At 43.7% G+C, this 16,841-nt stretch overlaps 1 protein-coding gene across 1 annotated transcript; it reads left to right on the forward strand.

The window, feature by feature from the left end:
• Positions 1–150: 150 nt before the first annotated feature.
• LOC128402630 (NXPE family member 2-like) lies at positions 151–15,657 on the forward strand. Its single transcript, XM_053366903.1, has 8 exons — positions 151–184; positions 1,508–1,672; positions 2,553–2,622; positions 4,849–5,545; positions 7,940–7,947; positions 10,461–10,514; positions 13,238–13,456; positions 15,067–15,657. The coding sequence occupies exons 2-8, from the start codon at positions 1,586–1,588 to the stop codon at positions 15,600–15,602; spliced, it is 1,671 nt and encodes a 556-aa protein (XP_053222878.1). The 5' UTR covers positions 151–184; positions 1,508–1,585; the 3' UTR covers positions 15,603–15,657.
• The last annotated feature ends 1,184 nt before the right edge of the window (positions 15,658–16,841 follow it).

Consider the following 16,841-nt stretch of genomic DNA (forward strand, 5'->3'; position numbering starts at 1 on the left):
CACAACTGACAATTAACTACCCTTTATCCACCAAGCAGAACTTCCAGCCAATCAGAGCCTGCCATTCCCTTGACCAATCAAAATGGAGTTCTCTGATCCAGGCCCCTATAAATACTCGAAGCAGCGCTCTCCCTCTTTCAGAATTTGTTGCCAAGCTGCTACAGCCAAACAGGCCTGCAACATAGTAAGAGTTCAAAGCTTTGGACTTTGATGGTGTTGCTCTACATCAACAGAGGCCACAGAAACCATTTTTTTTAAAACAAAGGGCAAAGAATGTACAGATATACACATAGCATTTTTCCGCACTATGTCTCAAATTTGCTAAGATTCTTCCATCCCCAGATGGAAGAATAAAATATTGAGGGGGGCAGGCAAGCCCTACCCTGCATAATCAATCACATGATATAAATAAACTAATAATAAAATTTTATTTATATCCCGCCCTCCCCAGCCGAAGCTGGGCTCAGAGCGGCTAACAACAGTAAAATAATACAACATTCTAAAATCATTTCATTATATTGGTACATTCACACTATTTGAATGGCAATGGCCATCAACTTTGGTAGGGCCTGTCCCCATAAAAAAAATGGGGGGGGGGAGGGACCTCAGTCTCTAGGCATTGGCTCCTATGTCCCTCCCACCTTATTTCTTTCTGTATATTATGCTCCCTCACCTGTCCTTGAGCCCAGTGCAGCACTGTACTTTGATTCCTATAGTCAGAGAGTCTGTGTTTTAAAGGGCCTGCCTGAGCATCATGCCTTCTTCCATCCTTGAGATCAAACACCAGAGGTTAGAGGGTAGGTCAGGTGGTTGGCAGCAGTTTTGATGAAAAAGAGGGAACCCTGCACCCACTATGAGAGAAAGAGAGACAGCAACAGAAGCAGTTTTGAACAAGGAAATGATAGACCCAGAAAGAGGGCTAGCTAGGAGTTTGAAAGTGGTCTCCACCTGTGTTATTCATATATTTGTAAACAAGCAAGGTTTGTTTGTTTGCTTGCTTGCTTGTTTTTAAGGACCAAAGGCTCAAGTCCTCTCCAAAAGAAGCCATCTGCTGGTAATCTCTACCCTGGAAGTATTATTATCAACATGATTATTATTTTACTTACTTATTTTCAATATATAACCTGGGAATTCTTACAACTCAGAGAAGTAGGGAGTGCATATTCATCCTTTCAAGACTCAGGAACTACAACCAGGTGGAGGTCTTCATATCTGAAAATCAGCAGTATTTTCAGTTATTAAAAGGTTTATTTACATTATAGAAATGCATATCCTAATAATATCAGTAAGGGTGCAGCAGAGTAGAAGAGAGAGAGAGAGAGAGAGAGAGAGAGAGAGAGAGAGAGAGAGAGAGAGAGAGCTCCTACTACTCTACTAATGATTTTCTGATGTCAGCACTTAACAGCTAAAGGGTTAAATGAATTTTCAGTGAATTTTTAAAAACATGCATTCTAGAATAGTCTGTTGGAAAGTATTACTACTCTCCCCATGCCTTTGGTTGCAACAGGTTTGAAACCAAAGGCGGTGAAAAGGAATTTCTCTGTGCCTTTTGACAGAGGTGCCAGGAATATCTTTGGTTTGTACCATGACCTCAACAGCCTTCCTGGCTCTCGTGCTTGGAGTCAGTTTCTTCATCATCTACACTGTCCACATCTACAAAACTGATACCCAGGTAGAGTGTCTTACCTTATTCAATAACACAAACTAATTCATAAAGATTTTTTTTTAAAATGGTGTATGTACATAAACCTGAAGGAGTGTCTCCACCCCCATTGTTCTGCCCGGATGCTGAGGTCCAGCGCCAAGGGCCTTCTGGTGGTTCCCTCACTGTGAGAAGCCAAGTTACAGGGAACCAGGCAGAGGGCCTTCTCGGTAGTGGCGCCCGCCCTGTGGAACGCCCTCCCATCAGATGTCAAAGAGATAAACAACTACCTGACATTCAGAAGACATCTGAAGGCAGCCCTGTTTAGGGAAGCTTTTAATGTTTGTTGTTTTATTGTATTTTTAATATTCTGTTGTTAGCCACCTAGAGTGGCTGGGGAAACCCAGACAGATGGGTGGGGTATAAATAAAAAGTTGTTGTTGTTGTTGTTGTTGTTGTTGTTAAGTCATTTAGTTAATTAGCACCTGATGGCCCTGGAATACAACATGGATTGGACTCTGGTGACCATTTAAAAATAGAAGTAAATAGTTTGGCTCTTGCAGTGTGACACTTTTGCAGAATGGAATTTTAAATGCAATATTCACCTTGAGTAAATGTTTCTCTATTTTTCAGAAAATCTTTTATTGCAGCCTTTCCCCCTGCGGAAGAACATTGTTTTTTAAACCTGTGTCCACTATCAACCAACTGCAGCCAACTGGATGGTTGTGGAGGCCGCAAATGTGTGGTTAGGGGCCCAAGGCAGTTGCCCTTCCCAAATTATTTTGACCCTGGCACCTGCTATTCAGATATGCTTCCACATGGAGGTTTTGCTTGGGAATTGTGCCTTACTACTGCTCTGTTTTCTCCTTGTGAATGCTTGTAATTCTTTCTTTCTCATTGCATGCTCCAGATTCTCATCTTCAGAGGTATCACGATGAGCCATGTATCAAATCAGATCAATCACTTTGCTGGTGACATTGGTGAGGCCTTTTTCAGTTCTCATATCTATTCCCTACCAGCTCTTTCCCTGCTCCCTCCTCCTCGCATTCCCTTTTGCATTATGTCGCCAGAGGCTGGCCGCTGCTGGCGCTTGTCAAAGGCGAAGCTGAGCCTGGTCTTCTCAGAGCTTCACAACTGTGTGGGGTGGGATGCTCTCTTCTTCCTCACATACTAGAATGAAAGTGAGGGAGAAGTGAAGGATGCGAGAGCAGCAGCAGCAGCATCTATACTTAGAATCATAGAATCATAGAGTTGGAAGAGACCACAAGGGCCATCGAGTCCAACCCCCTGCCAAGCAGGAAACACCATCAGAGCACTCCTGACATATGGTTGTCAAGCCTCTGCTTAAAGACCTCCAAAGAAGGAGACTCCACCACACTCCTTGGCAGCAAATTCCACTGTCGAACAGCTCTTACTGTCAGGAAGTTCTTCCTAATGTTTAAATGGAATCTTCTTTCTTGTAGAGAAGGGTGCTTCAAAAGCAAAGCATTATCTCAACCTGAAAAATGCAGGCAGAACCAGCAGGTAAATCTTCCTAGGTTATAGCCCAGTACTGAGTCAGGGAAACAAAATCCTTACAGGAACAGGTATTGGGGGAATAGTACAGGTAGATGCATAGCATAGCAGAGAAGTATACTAGGGGCCTAAGAGCTCGCCCACACTTCCGCTTGTTCATGCCTGGAAAGCACAGGGGTCTGGACAGTTTTCCATTTGTCCCATTCTTTCCAGCTAAAATCAAGCAGTTTTGCCTTTCTTCCTGGAAAACCAGTTCTTTAGCGCTAAATCAGAACATAATAAATAATAATAATAATAATAAATTTTATTTATATCCCGCCCTCCCCAGCCGAAGCTGGGCTCAGGGCGGCTAACAACAATAAAACAATACAAAAGTACAACACAAACAACACTCTAAAATCATTCATTATAAAATTAATTAAATTCAAGCCACTGGCCACCATTGGGCCAGAGCTCCGCGAAGATTGCCGAGGGAGGGAGTCAGGCTGTGCCCTGGCCAAAGGCCTGGCGGAACAGCTCTGTCTTGCAGGCCCTGCGGAAAGATGTCAAGTCCCGCAGGGCCCTAGTCTCTTGTGACAGAGTGTTCCACCAGGTCGGAGCCACAGCCGAAAAAGCCCTGGCTCTAGTTGAGGCCAGCCTAACTTCTCTGTGGCCTGGGACCTTCAAGATATTTTTATTTGAAGACCGTAAGTTTCTCTGTGGGGCATACCAGGAGAGGCGGTCCCGTAGGTACGAGGGTCCTAGGCCGTATAGGGCTTTAAAGGTTAAAACCAGCACCACAGCCTAGAAAGCATGGGGCTGTTGTTTTCTGCTTGATCCATGCTTTTTAGGTATGGGTCTGAGCAGTTTTCCACTTACTGCTCTCCTTTCCCAGGAAAACTTGCTATTTCGTGTTCAATCGGAGCAAACGCTTATCTGGAGGAAACCCAAACTGCTGTTTGATCTGATTGAGCACTAAAGAGCAGATTTCGCTTGAGGAAAGGAGCAGGACTAGAGGAAGTATGGACAGATCTCCAAAAATATGAGCTTTTGCTATTCTGAGAGCAATCGTACATTGACAGCATGGAGGCAGAGGGGGAAGAGAATCTAGAACATGAAGGATGCTACGTAAATATTTTAAATTGATATTTGTAAGCCTTTATAGGAGCCTCTTTTTTTCCTTTTTTATACTGTAAAGTAATGTAAAAAATGCCAATATTAATATCCACACCAGCCATTACTTAAAGTAATTGATTAGGGAAAATTATAAAATACATTTTAAAACAAAGCATAAATAAATAAAATCAAAGACCCATCAAACAATTTCAGAACAAAATACGATTAAGACAGCCAACCACAAAAGAGAGAGGAACTGAGGCGGTCATTTTGTTTTGTCTCAAGCATGATGATCCTTGATTCTTTTAACTTCCGAGATAAACTTTGCCACGGCCGGTGTAATATCATTAGCCTGTCATCCAAAAGATATTTAATATGGGATGCTTCAGTTTTTCCCGGCAGATTTGCCAGTAGGGGTTTGGTTAAAACAAAGCATATTATTGTTTTTAAAAATATGTGACTGATTTTCTTCCCATGCTTCCTAGACTTTTATGAACGAATCCCATATTTTCCTAGCATTCAGGTTTACTTGTAATCACTTTTTTGATTAATTTGAAAGTATTTTGATTCTTTAAACAAAAAATCTTCCATCAAAGACAGCAGGAACAGAATTTTGCCCATGAAAGGAGACATCCTGATGAATATGAGGATAGAGTGGGGAAAGAACGACAAAGAAGTAAAAGACATTCTGAGAAAGCTGAACCGGTTGATGCCCAGCGTCACTTTCACAGATATAATGACCACCATAAGTGCCAGGAACAGCAAAGCCACCATATTAAACCAAAAGGGTTCTTATTGCGTTGGAGACCCCTTGATGGTTCGGCTAGATTTGTACAACTACTTGGGGGAGAGAAAGAAGTACGGAGGAGTCTTCTTACGAGTGAGGATCTACTCTTCAAGTCTTGGGGCTGGAGCTTCTGGGCACATCACAGACTATAGGAATGGGACGTACCTGGTCAATTTCACTTTATTTTGGGAAGGTGATGTCAAAGTTTCCATCTTGCTCATCCACCCCAGTGAAGGAGTTTCTGCACTGTGGACTGCGAGGAAGAGAGGCTACGACAAAATGGATTTCAGGGGCAAGTTTCTGAATGGGGCCTCACATGTCTACACTAAGTGTGGTTTTGTCAGAAGCACAACTGCGGATCTATGTGAGTATCTTGATGAACGAGACCAGGAAGCCTTCTACTGTGTGAAACCAAAGAGGGTGCCGTGTGAAGCTCTTGTGAAACTTCAGTCTGAACTAACACACAAATCCTACCTCACAGACTTGGAACAAAGACTTCTTAAGAGGTATTTCACTCTCCTGTCTCTTCTTAAGGCCAACTGTCAATGCATTTCATAACTCGCAGCCGGGTATTTTAAGAATTCTGCTGTTCATTCTGTGAATGTTTCATTTTGAGACATTTGGGTCTGTGTGTTTGCTCTCTGGAGCTCTTTGGCAGTCAGAAAGCCATACAGAATCCCCAGGGTCAATGATGAATAAGCGGGTGCAATGCGGTGTCTTTTAGAAGTATCTAAAAACAGGAGTTAGGGATATGGCTTTAAAGGGGGATTTGACAAATTCATGGAGTTGAGGGCTACTGGTGGCTACTAGCCATGGTGGCGATGCTCTGCCTCCACAGCTAGAGTCAGCAATGCTGAATATCTGTTGCTGGAAACCACAGGAGGAGAGGGACCTCTTATGCTCATGCTCTGCTTGCAGGTTTTTGGTCAGATGCTGGGCTAGATGGGCCATTGGCCTGATCCAGCCAGTGTGGTGTAGTGGTTAAGAGCGATAGACTCGTAATCTGGGGAACCGGGTTCGCGTCTCCGCTCCTCCACATGCAGCTGCTGGGTGACCTTGAACTAGTCACACTTCTTTGAAGTCTCTCAGCCCCACTCACCTCACAGAGTGTTTGTTGTGGGGGAGGAAGGGAAAGGAGAATGTTAGCCACTTTGAGACTCCTTCGGGTAGTGATAAAGCAGGATATCAAATCCAAACTCCTCCTCCGCCTCTTCTTCTTCTTTTGTTCCCATGTGTGTGTACGTGCCCCTTCTGGGGTTGTGCAGGCTGAAATGATTACAAATGGGTAAGCAGTTCCTCTCCCAAGATAGCTCCTCTTCCCGGCTTGGTTGCTCAATACAATGATGAGGCAAGTTCCTCAAGATTATTGGAATCTGTTTGCAGTATTGAGGAAGAAGATGGGAAGAAGGTTTCATCTGTTGAATCCAAGGCTTCAGCATGCATCACAAAGGCAGTTTGTTACATCACCAGTTAAATACACATATGTGTTGCAAAATATTGGCTTTCAGCAGTTATGTGGAGCAAACAATTGCTTAATTTACAGTTGAAGATTGGACAAGTTCTGCAATAGAAGTGAACAGTGGTTGGAGTGGTGTTGGTTGTGTGGGCACATCTTTACCCTGTGTTCTCTGTTTACTTGTATCTTAGTTAATCTCTAAGATCCAGACCCAGACAATCCTCAGAGCACCAATATAGGGCTTATCCACACTTACCTTTCTTCCTGCACTTCCTAGGCACAGATCTGTGCTTTATAGCTCCATGTCTGAGTGCTCTTCTCTTTGTCCCAGAGTTTCACCCACAAAACTCACTCCTTAAAAATAAAGCACAAAAAAACAGCAATTTTGGGTTTTTGTGGTTTGCCATTTGCTCCAATTCAGCGTTAAAGCATGGGTTTTTGTGGGGGAAGCTCCAGAGCAAAATTTTTTTTAAAAAAAATCACATTACAACAATATAGAAGTCATACTTGTCACAATCAGAACTTACATTTATTTAAAATATTGGTGTGCAGCATTCAGAAAGGCTTCCAATAAAAAGACAGAAAACCAGTACAATATACAGTGGTACCTTGGGTTACATACACTTCAGGTTACATACACTTCAGGTTACAGACTCTGCTAACCCAGAAATAGTGCTTCAGGTTAAGAACTTTGCTTCAGGATGAGAACAGAAATCGTGCTCCGGAGGTGCGGCAGCAGCAGGAGGCCCCATTAGCTAAAGTGGTGCTTCAGGTTAAGAACAGTTTCAGGTTAAGTACAGACCTCCGGAACGAATTAAATACTTAACCCGAGGTACCACTGTAATGCGGAATACTTTACAGGGGAAATGCAAGTAATAGAACAAATATTTCCCTTAAGCATTCATTGCACAAGGAGTGAATTGAACCAAATTTCTTTCTTTTTATCAGGTCCATTTTAATGTCATTTTCTACTTGACCCAATAGAAACCTGACAATGTACAAAAGGCTTTGCAAAATCAGATTAAGATTCACTTTCCATTTACAGCAGCAACATGTTAGATGTGAGAATTTAATGGGAAACATCGATGATGGAAAGATTCTGAATCTGCTGACTTCCTTTTTTCCTTTGAAGTAACAAGATGTCAGGGAGGAGTTAGAAGTTTTCAGTTTATCAGAGGGAGAAAGCATTCCCCAAGGGGGGAAGGAGAGCAGTGAATCTAATAGAAGGGAGCAAGAGGAACAACAGGGAGGGACCGGCTGTTCACAGGAAAGGCAAGGGTTAAGTTCTAGCTCAGATTGGGAGGAGGGGAGATACAGGCCAGCTCTAGCCAGGAGGTTAGAAAAAAGAGCGGGAAAACGAAGGGAAAGGCGCCTTCGCCATTTTGAGGGTGGCTGGTCATGGAGAAGCAGAGCTCAGAAGGTATCTGAAAGAAGTGACTCTGAGGAATAATAGTTAAGAACTGTTTATAAGATTATTTTGTTAATACACAATAAAAAGTTATAAAAGAACAAGAAGCGTTTGTGTGGTGATCTGAAGAGGACAACGACCAGTCCTGACAGAATACCTTCTGCTCTGCGCCTCTTCATTATATGTAAAGAAGGAGAAGCCAAAATGGAGGGAGCTGTGGCGCCAGTTGGGCAAGGAGAAACCCCAGCGCTCCAGCTAACATTACAGGACTTATGGCAACAGAACTTACAGTTGAAAAGTCAAGTCGACGTACTATCGGCAGCATTGGGAGAACATAGAACCATGTTGCAAGCAACGCGGGGAGACAGAGTGAGTAAAACATTTACTGTACGTCCACGTAGCTTCAAGGGAGAAACCTCTGAATACATGGCTTTCAAGACAGAAATTTCTTACATAATTGAGATAAAGGATAAAGAATTTCAATCTGAGCAAGAGAAGGTTGCTTATGTGATTAATTTCTTGGAAAGGAGGGCTAAGGACTGTGTTAAAGCCCTAATATCTCGAAGGGATTCCACCCTAGGAAATCTACAAATGTTTCTGCAGTATCTAGACACGATTTTCTTAGACCCTGCGCATGAAACAACCACAGCTAGGCAGCTGTTGAGAATGAGACAAGGAAAAAGGTGGATTGTTGTACAGGAGAGGGGTGCTGTATGTACCTGCAGGTGAATTAAGAGGTAAAGTGTTGAGGCAACATCATGATAACCCGACTGCAGGACATTTTGGTAGAGAAAAGACCCTGTATCAGATCACACGGCAGTTCTGGTGGCCAAAGTTGAGGGAGGAGGTAACGCAATATGTAAGAGGTTGTGAAGTATGTCAATGAGCCAAGGCACCCAGAGCAGCTCCTGCAGGGTTGTTACAACCTATGCCCACGCCGGGAAGGCCTTGGGATGTGGTGTCTATGGATTTTATAACGGATCTACCATCATCGCATAGGCATACAGTGATCTTTGTGGTGGTTGACATGCTAACCAAGATGGCGCATTTCATACCATGTGCCAAAATTCCGACCGCGCAGGAAACTGCAAAGATGTTTTTAGATAATATTTTTAGGTTGCATGGTATGCCATCACAAATCATTTCAGATAGAGGGGCCCAATTTACATCACAATTTTGGAGGAGGTTAATGCAGTTACTAGATGTGGAGCTAAGGCTCACGTCGGCGAGACACCCGCAAACCAATGGGGAAGCTGAAAGAACGAATGCAACACTGCAACAATATCTGAGGTGTTATGCTGGTTATCAGCAGAGCGGGTGGTTAGAGAAGTTGAGCCTAGCAGAGTTTGCGTATAATAATGCAATGCATGTATCTACGGGCAGAGCCCCATTTGTGGCAAACTATGGCTTGCACCCAAGGGCATTCCCAGGTCAAGAGGAGCAGTTAGCAGTACCAGCAGCAGAACAAATGATAGAGGAGTTGAGGTGCATTCATGAGATATTGAAAGAGGATTTGGAAGAAGCTAAAGAGGCTTACAAGAGAGCTGCAGACAGGCACTGGTGAGTTGGGGAAGAAATCCAAGTAGGGAGCTGGGTATGGCTGTCTACCAAGGGACTACCAATACGAGGGAGGTGTAAAAAGCTAGAACCAAGGAGATTGGGACCTTTCCAAGTAAAGGCTCAAATTAACCCAGTTGCTTTCAAGCTTCATTTGCCTTAAAATATGAGAATACACCCTGTATTTCATAGATCTTTATTGTCAGTGTTTGTACCAGCGCATAAGTATCAAAGTTCAAGGGAACCACCTCCTTTCCCCACCATGATGGGGGAAGAGGAGACCGAAGTGGAAGAGATATTAGACTCGAGAATAAGTAGGAGGAAATTACAGTATTTGGTTGCATGGAAAGGGTTAGATGAGTCTGAGAACTCATGGGAACCAGCAGAAAAAATTAACGTTCCAGAATTGCAGAGAGAATTTCATAGAAAATATCCCCACAAGCCAAAACCCCATAACTGGCATCTTCAAGAAATTTTTGAAGAGACAGATAGCGAGGAACAAGAGTTCATAGGGTTCGGTCCTTCAGAAACAGAGGAGAGCGAGAAGGTGGAAGGGGGGCTTAGGGGAGGGGGTGATGTCAGGGAGGAGTTAGAAGTTTTCAGTTTATCAGAGGGAGAAAGCATTCCCCAAGGGGGGAAGGAGAGCAGTGAATCTAATAGAAGGGAGCAAGAGGAACAACAGGGAGGGGCCGGCTGTTCACAGGAAAGGCAAGGGTTAAGTTCTAGCTCAGATTGGGAGGAGGGGAGATACAGGCCAGCTCTAGCCAGGAGGTTAGAAAAAAGAGCGGGAAAACGAAGGGAAAGGCGCCTTCGCCATTTTGAGGGTGGCTGGTCATGGAGAAGCAGAGCTCAGAAGGTATCTGAAAGAAGTGACTCTGAGGAATAATAGTTAAGAACTGTTTATAAGATTATTTTGTTAATACACAATAAAAAGTTATAAAAGAACAAGAAGCGTTTGTGTGGTGATCTGAAGAGGACAACGACCAGTCCTGACACAAAGTTGGAGCTGAGATCCTGCATCCATTTGTGGACATCCATGTTGTATCCTGTGGAAGTGAGTCAGACTTTCCAGTTCTCATTACAATGTTTTGTTGGCGCATATAATGAATGTAGGAATTTGGGGGCAAAGTACATTTTTTAGCACATCACAGCCTTCAAATACCTTGAGATGGGCAGAACCATCCTATACTCCCAACTTGCCAGGAATAGGCTTACACCACCACAATGGCTGCCATATATTACATATGAATGGGCAATCCTTTCAATGTGAGGGTCACCTTACCTCTTGGATAACCTTCCAGGGTTGTATTCCAGTGGTGGGTGTGATCAGAGCAGAAACACGCAATGACAGACTTTGGGCTTTCACATTTCAGAGGCGTCCTGTGTGACACCAAAATCCCACCCCCTGCCTCTCGCCCTCTGTTCCAAGTCATTTTTGCGGTGACCTCTGCAGCGCCCTCTCAGCTTGGTGCCCAGTGGACGCGGGTGGTACTGTGGTCTAAACCACTGAGCCTCTTGGACTTGCCGATCAGATGGTCGGTGGTTCGAATCCCCGCAACGGGGTGAGCTCCCGTTGCTCTGTCCCAGCTCCTGACAACCTAGCAGTTCAAAAGCACGCCAATGCAAGTAGATAAATAGGTACCGTATTTTTCGCCCCATAGGATGCACCGGCCCATAGGACGCACCAAGTTTTTTTTGGGGGGGGGAGAAATAAAGAGAAAAAAATTATTTCCCCCCCAGGCGCTTGTGGGGCCGGCAGCGAGGAGAAGCGCTCTTCTCCCCGCCGCCCGCCTTCAGACCAGGTCCGGGGACAGCGGGAAGACGCGCTGCGCCTCTCCGCTGTCCCCGGAGCTTGCGGGGCTGGCGGCGGGGAGAAGCACACGTCTCTCCGCCGTCAGCCTCCAAACCACATCGGGAGACAGCTGGATGGTGGCGTTCCGCCTCCCCGCTGTCCCCCGACCTTGTGGGGCTGGCGCTGGGGCTCTCCTGAAGCCTGGAGAGCAAGAGGGGTCGGTGCACACCGATCCCTCTCGCTCTCCAGGCTTCAGCGAAAGCCTGCATTCGCCCCATAGGATGCACACACATTTCCCCTTCATTTTTGGAGGGGGAAAAGTGCGTCCTATAGGGCGAAAAATACGGTACCTCTGTGGTGGGAAGGTAAACAGCGTGTCCATGCGCTCTGGTTTCAGTCATAGTGTTCCGTTGCACCAGAAGCAGTTTAGTCATGCTGGCCACATGACCAGGACAGTTGACTTTGGACAAATGCCGGCTCCCTTGGCCTGAAAGCCAGATGAGCACCACAACCCCATAGTCGCCTTTGACTTGACTTAACTGTCCAGGGGTGCTTTACCTTTACCTTTTTACCAATGCAGGTCATGCTCCGCTAAATCCGCCTCTGAAACAGCATGGAGCAATGAGCACAACTCTTCCCTTTTTACAGTTGTCTACACTCAAAGTCATTCCTCTTTACCCAGGCCTATGGCTATTAAATTATGGTCTGTGAAAGCGGAGGAGATGACTGTTACAATGATGATTCTTTTACTATTAGGCTGTCTGTCAGTATGCTTTTTATTATGTTTTTATCACTGATGTTCTCTAATGTGTTTTTAATGTTGTACTCAGCCCTGGGATCTTTTGATAAAGGGCAGTATTTAAATTGAATTGATGAAAGTGTTGTGGACAAGTATCCAATTCAAACAGGGTTAACTTAGCCAATGATTACACCGGGAGTGGAAAACAAAAAGCAGTTTATTCGGTTATAGCAGAAGGCACAGAGTGGGTTAGCACCCAAAGAATCTGGGCACCTCTGATGAGCACATGGTGAATACTTATACTGTTCCAGTACATTGTTACATGTGAGAAACGTTTGATCCTGATTACAATGGGTTACATACATGTGACATTAAGCATAGGCATAGGTCTCAATCTTTTGGCCACTGTCCCTTCCCTCCTAGTTACAGGTAGGTAGCCATGCTGGTCTGCCGTAGTCGAAACAAAACAAAACAAAAAACATTCCTTCCAGTAGCACCTTAGAGACCAACTAAGTTTGTTATTGGTATGAGCTTTCGTGTGCATGCACACTTCTTCAGATACCAATAACAAACCTAGTTGGTCTCTAAGGTGCTACTGGAAGGAATTGTTTTATTTTATTTTATTTTCTTCCTTCCCTCTTGGTCATTGCTTTATTGAAAATGCCAGGAAATCTCCATCCACAAAGTCTGAACAATTTATACCTTCCCCCTAAAAGTACACACACTACCAGGAAATTTCTAAACACAAGATCTGCACCAGCATTTTCAGGAAATGTGCAACCCCTTGCAAGTGGACAGTTTGACTTTTGCTTCTTGAAAGCACCTTGTGGACAGCTAAATGGGTTATGCTTAGTAGGTCATGCCATTTGTAAGCATGATCTAATTGGGGAGAAGCCAACATTATGGACACATAGGCCAAGAGGGCCTCTCTTTTTCCTTCAAAGGCTCCAGGCAAGCCTCCCTGGGGAGAGCATTCCACAAGTGGGGAGCCCCCACAAAAAAGGCCCGTTCTCTTCTTGCCATCCTCTGGGCTACAGAGGATGATCACAGAGTCCAAGTTTATTCATATGGGGAGAGGTGGGCATTGATATTCAAAGAGAACAACCACCCCAAGGACCCCTTTCCCATGAGTTGTTAAACCCCCAAATACAGAGTGGGTCAAGTTGACTGATGAGGTTTCTAAAGCTCAAACAGAATCCTGTGTGTACTATTTTCATCTGCTCATTTCTTCTTTTCCTTTTGGTAGGGAAGAAGACAATGGCTAACATGAACTGCAGAGTCGGGATGACTTCCCCGTCTCCCAGTGGCTTTGTCTGGCAGAACCAATGGCATCCTGCTTTCTGCAAAGTGCTCAATGGCAGCACCTTGGATAATGTTTACTCTTGCTTACAGGGAAAGCAGGTTTTCCTCCTGGGAGACTCAACTGTGTGGCAATGGATCGAGTATCTCTCCAAAAGAGTGAGCAGTACGTTTTCCCACCCAGAGAAACCACAATGTAGTATTTGGGCTATTAACAGTATCAACTTCTATGTACCCAGAAACTTTTATTATTTAATGATAATAATAATAATGTAGGGAGACTTCTGTACAGCTTGATGTTGGCTATAAAGAGCCACCTGAACTGATCTGGTTGCAGTGAAAGCCTGTTTAGAAACACTTTCCTTGGATGGCAGGAGGGTTTAGTGAAAGTTGGAAAGCTTTGTGAAATAAAGGGAATGTTGTCAGAGATCATTCTATTTGGTGGCTGAAGCGGTATGGTTAGAAAGGATCCAGCACTGATAGATGATAGATAGATGATAGATGGATAGATAGATGATAGATAGATAGATAGATAGATAGATAGATAGATAGATAGATAGATAGATAGATAGATGATATAGATAGATAGATGATAGATAGATAGATAGATAGATAGATGATAGATAGATAGATAGACAGACAGACTGATAGATCAATCAATCAATCAATCAATCAATCAATCGATAGTAAAGGTAAAAGGTAAAGGACCCCTGGATTGTTAAGTCCAGTCGAATTCAACTATGGGGTGCAGCGCTCATCTCTGCTTTCAGGCTGAGAGAAGTGGCGTTTGTCCACAGATAACTTTTCCAGCTCATGTGGCCAGCATGACAAAAACCACTTCTGGCACAACAGAACACCATGACGAGTACTGGAGCGCACGGAAACTCAATTTACCTTCCCCTCACAGTGGTACCTATTTATCTGCACGTGCTGGTATGCTTTTGAACTGCTTGGCTGGCAGGAGCTGGGACAGAGCAACAGGAGCTCACCCCATTGTGGGGATTCGAACAACCAACCTTCCAGTCAGCAAGCCCAAGAGACTCAGTGGTTTAGACCAAAGCGCCACCCACATCCCCAGATAGATAGATAGCTAGATAGAGAAATAGAGATATACAGTAGACACAGATGTGCTTGTTCTGTATTCACCCATTTAGGTTATGCAAAGAGCAAGGAACTTTTCTGGGGGACTTGTGTATGGGAGAGCAGTAAGTTGTGCCTAAGAAAGAGAGCTAGGCTTGCTGCAGGTGGACATTTTTGGCTGTTTCTCTATTAAACAAGCAACATCTTTGTTCAGTAAGTTTTCCTCGCAAAAAGTAGGAGTGGGGGGACCCCCAAGTCTGCAAAGCTGGTTTTATTAGGTGCAAGATATTTCTCATTGTAAAAGTGGAGCAACTTTTTTAAAACAATAACAACAAAAACAGATGCATCTGTGTTTGTCAAAACGACCTTTATTTAGACATAGGTCTATGCAAATGGAATATGAGACCTTGCAGGGCTACATAGGGAGCATTTACAAAGAAGTCTGTGTTTTATAGCTTCTGACCAATATATTTGCAAATTATTTTCACCTGATATCAGTTTTGGTTTTTCAATTCCTGGTCTCCTGATTATCTTTTAGTGTTTTATTCAGAACTTTGTACAAGGTAATTAACTGGCTTGCCCTGTTCCTTTTCTGTTTCTGTTTTGCCCCACTTGAAACAGCCCAGTGATTTCTCAGAGAATTTTACACATATATATATGTAACTTGTCTTTATTTTGCATCTGTTCCCATATTAGCGCTTTCGTGCTTTGATACCCAAGGACAGCGCATAATCCAGAGTTCTGTCGTTGTGGACATGACCAAAAACATTACAATGCATTGGAGAAGACATGGGCATCCCTTTTTATCTTTCTATATGCACTCAATGAAATCTCACACTTACATTGCTCGAGTGATTGACATGGTGGAAGGTGACAGAGACACGGTGGTTGTCATCTCCCTGGGCCAGCACTTCCGCCCCTTCCCCATTGAGCTCTTCATTCGAAGGATGGTTAACATCCGGGGAGCCATCCAGCGCCTTCTCCTGAGGAGCCCAGATACAAAGGTCATCATCAAAGCAGAGAACACCCGGGAGATGGACGATGACCAGGAGCTATATAGCAACTTCCATGGCTATGCCCAATACCTTGCAACAAAGGATATTTTTTGGCATCTTAATGTTGGTTTCATTGATGCCTGGGACATGGCAATTGCCTTCAAAGCTCACCAAGGTCACCCGCCAGAAGACGTGGTCTGGAATCAAATTGTTATGTTTCTAACTCATATTTGTTAATACACTAAAGCACAGCTAGTGTGCAAACTTTAATTAAACAGAGCAGCATATTTTGGATCAGCAAGTATGTTTGTTTAATGCACAAGACCCTTTGTCAAATGTTGCATGTGCATGATTTTGTCCCATTGGGTTTCCATAAGAATCCCAGAAGAGCCTTGCTGAGGGTCAATCTAGTATCACCTAAACGTGCTTGTAAACTTCATCCAATCCTCATGAAAAATTCCAGCCCCACCCCCGGCAACAACAACAACAAAAAGAAATTCAAAAAAAGAGAAAAACTCTGTTCCCCTGAGTTCCTACTTAAAAACAAACAAACAAACAAAACAACCCCTGATGTAATATGATCACAACATGCTGTAGCACTTAGTAAACTGGTCATTGCATTCTGTACCAAGGGGAGCACCAGAGAATGAACTGCTGTTGCTACGCTATCATGATACAGCAACAATTTGTGTGAAAGTTTCTTGCATTGTAGAGGGTTGGACTAGATGACCCTCATGGTCCTTTCCAACTCTGCAGTCCTAGGATTCTGTGAATACATCATCACCTCCTAAGCTCCAAAAATTATTTGGGTGTCCTACTTCATCCAGATGACACACCAAAGGACAGGAAAAGAAAACAATAGGGCTACAATATTTTGTCTAGGAATATCTAACCTGTGGCTTTCCAGGTGTCCTTAATTTCTGAACTCCCATCAGCCCCTGCCAGCACAGCCAAGCACCAGGAGGTAATGGGAACTGTAGTCTAACATTACGTGGAATTACCTGGAGTTTAATAGCCCATCTTAAGGTCAAAGAATGCAAATCTCATTTACTTATTTCATGAAATTTTGCAAATCTTATTTACTTATTTCATAAAATTTCTACACCACTTGATTTTTTAAAAAAAACCCAGAACTCAAAGCAGTTTACAAGAAAATAAAGAAAAGGTTCCAACTGTACAGTACTTTAAAATATACAAAGATTGTGATCTGCCCTTATGCCAGTGATAGCAGAAATGTCACCCACATGATGCCCCTTACCTCATTTGCAAAGAGGATATGTTTGATATCCATATACAATGGACTAACCACGTATACCTGATTCCCTACTCCTCCTTTTTCTGAAATGTGTTTAACAGCTGACCCCGTTTCTTAAATCTAGCAGCACCCATGTAGAGCCAGAACTCATGGTCAATATTCCATAGACAACACACTGAAACTGTCTCCTTGCCCAACAGTACAGACAACTCGCTGTGATC

Source organism: Podarcis raffonei, chromosome 15, assembly GCF_027172205.1.
Source record: "Podarcis raffonei isolate rPodRaf1 chromosome 15, rPodRaf1.pri, whole genome shotgun sequence".
Lineage (NCBI taxonomy): Eukaryota > Metazoa > Chordata > Lepidosauria > Squamata > Lacertidae > Podarcis > Podarcis raffonei.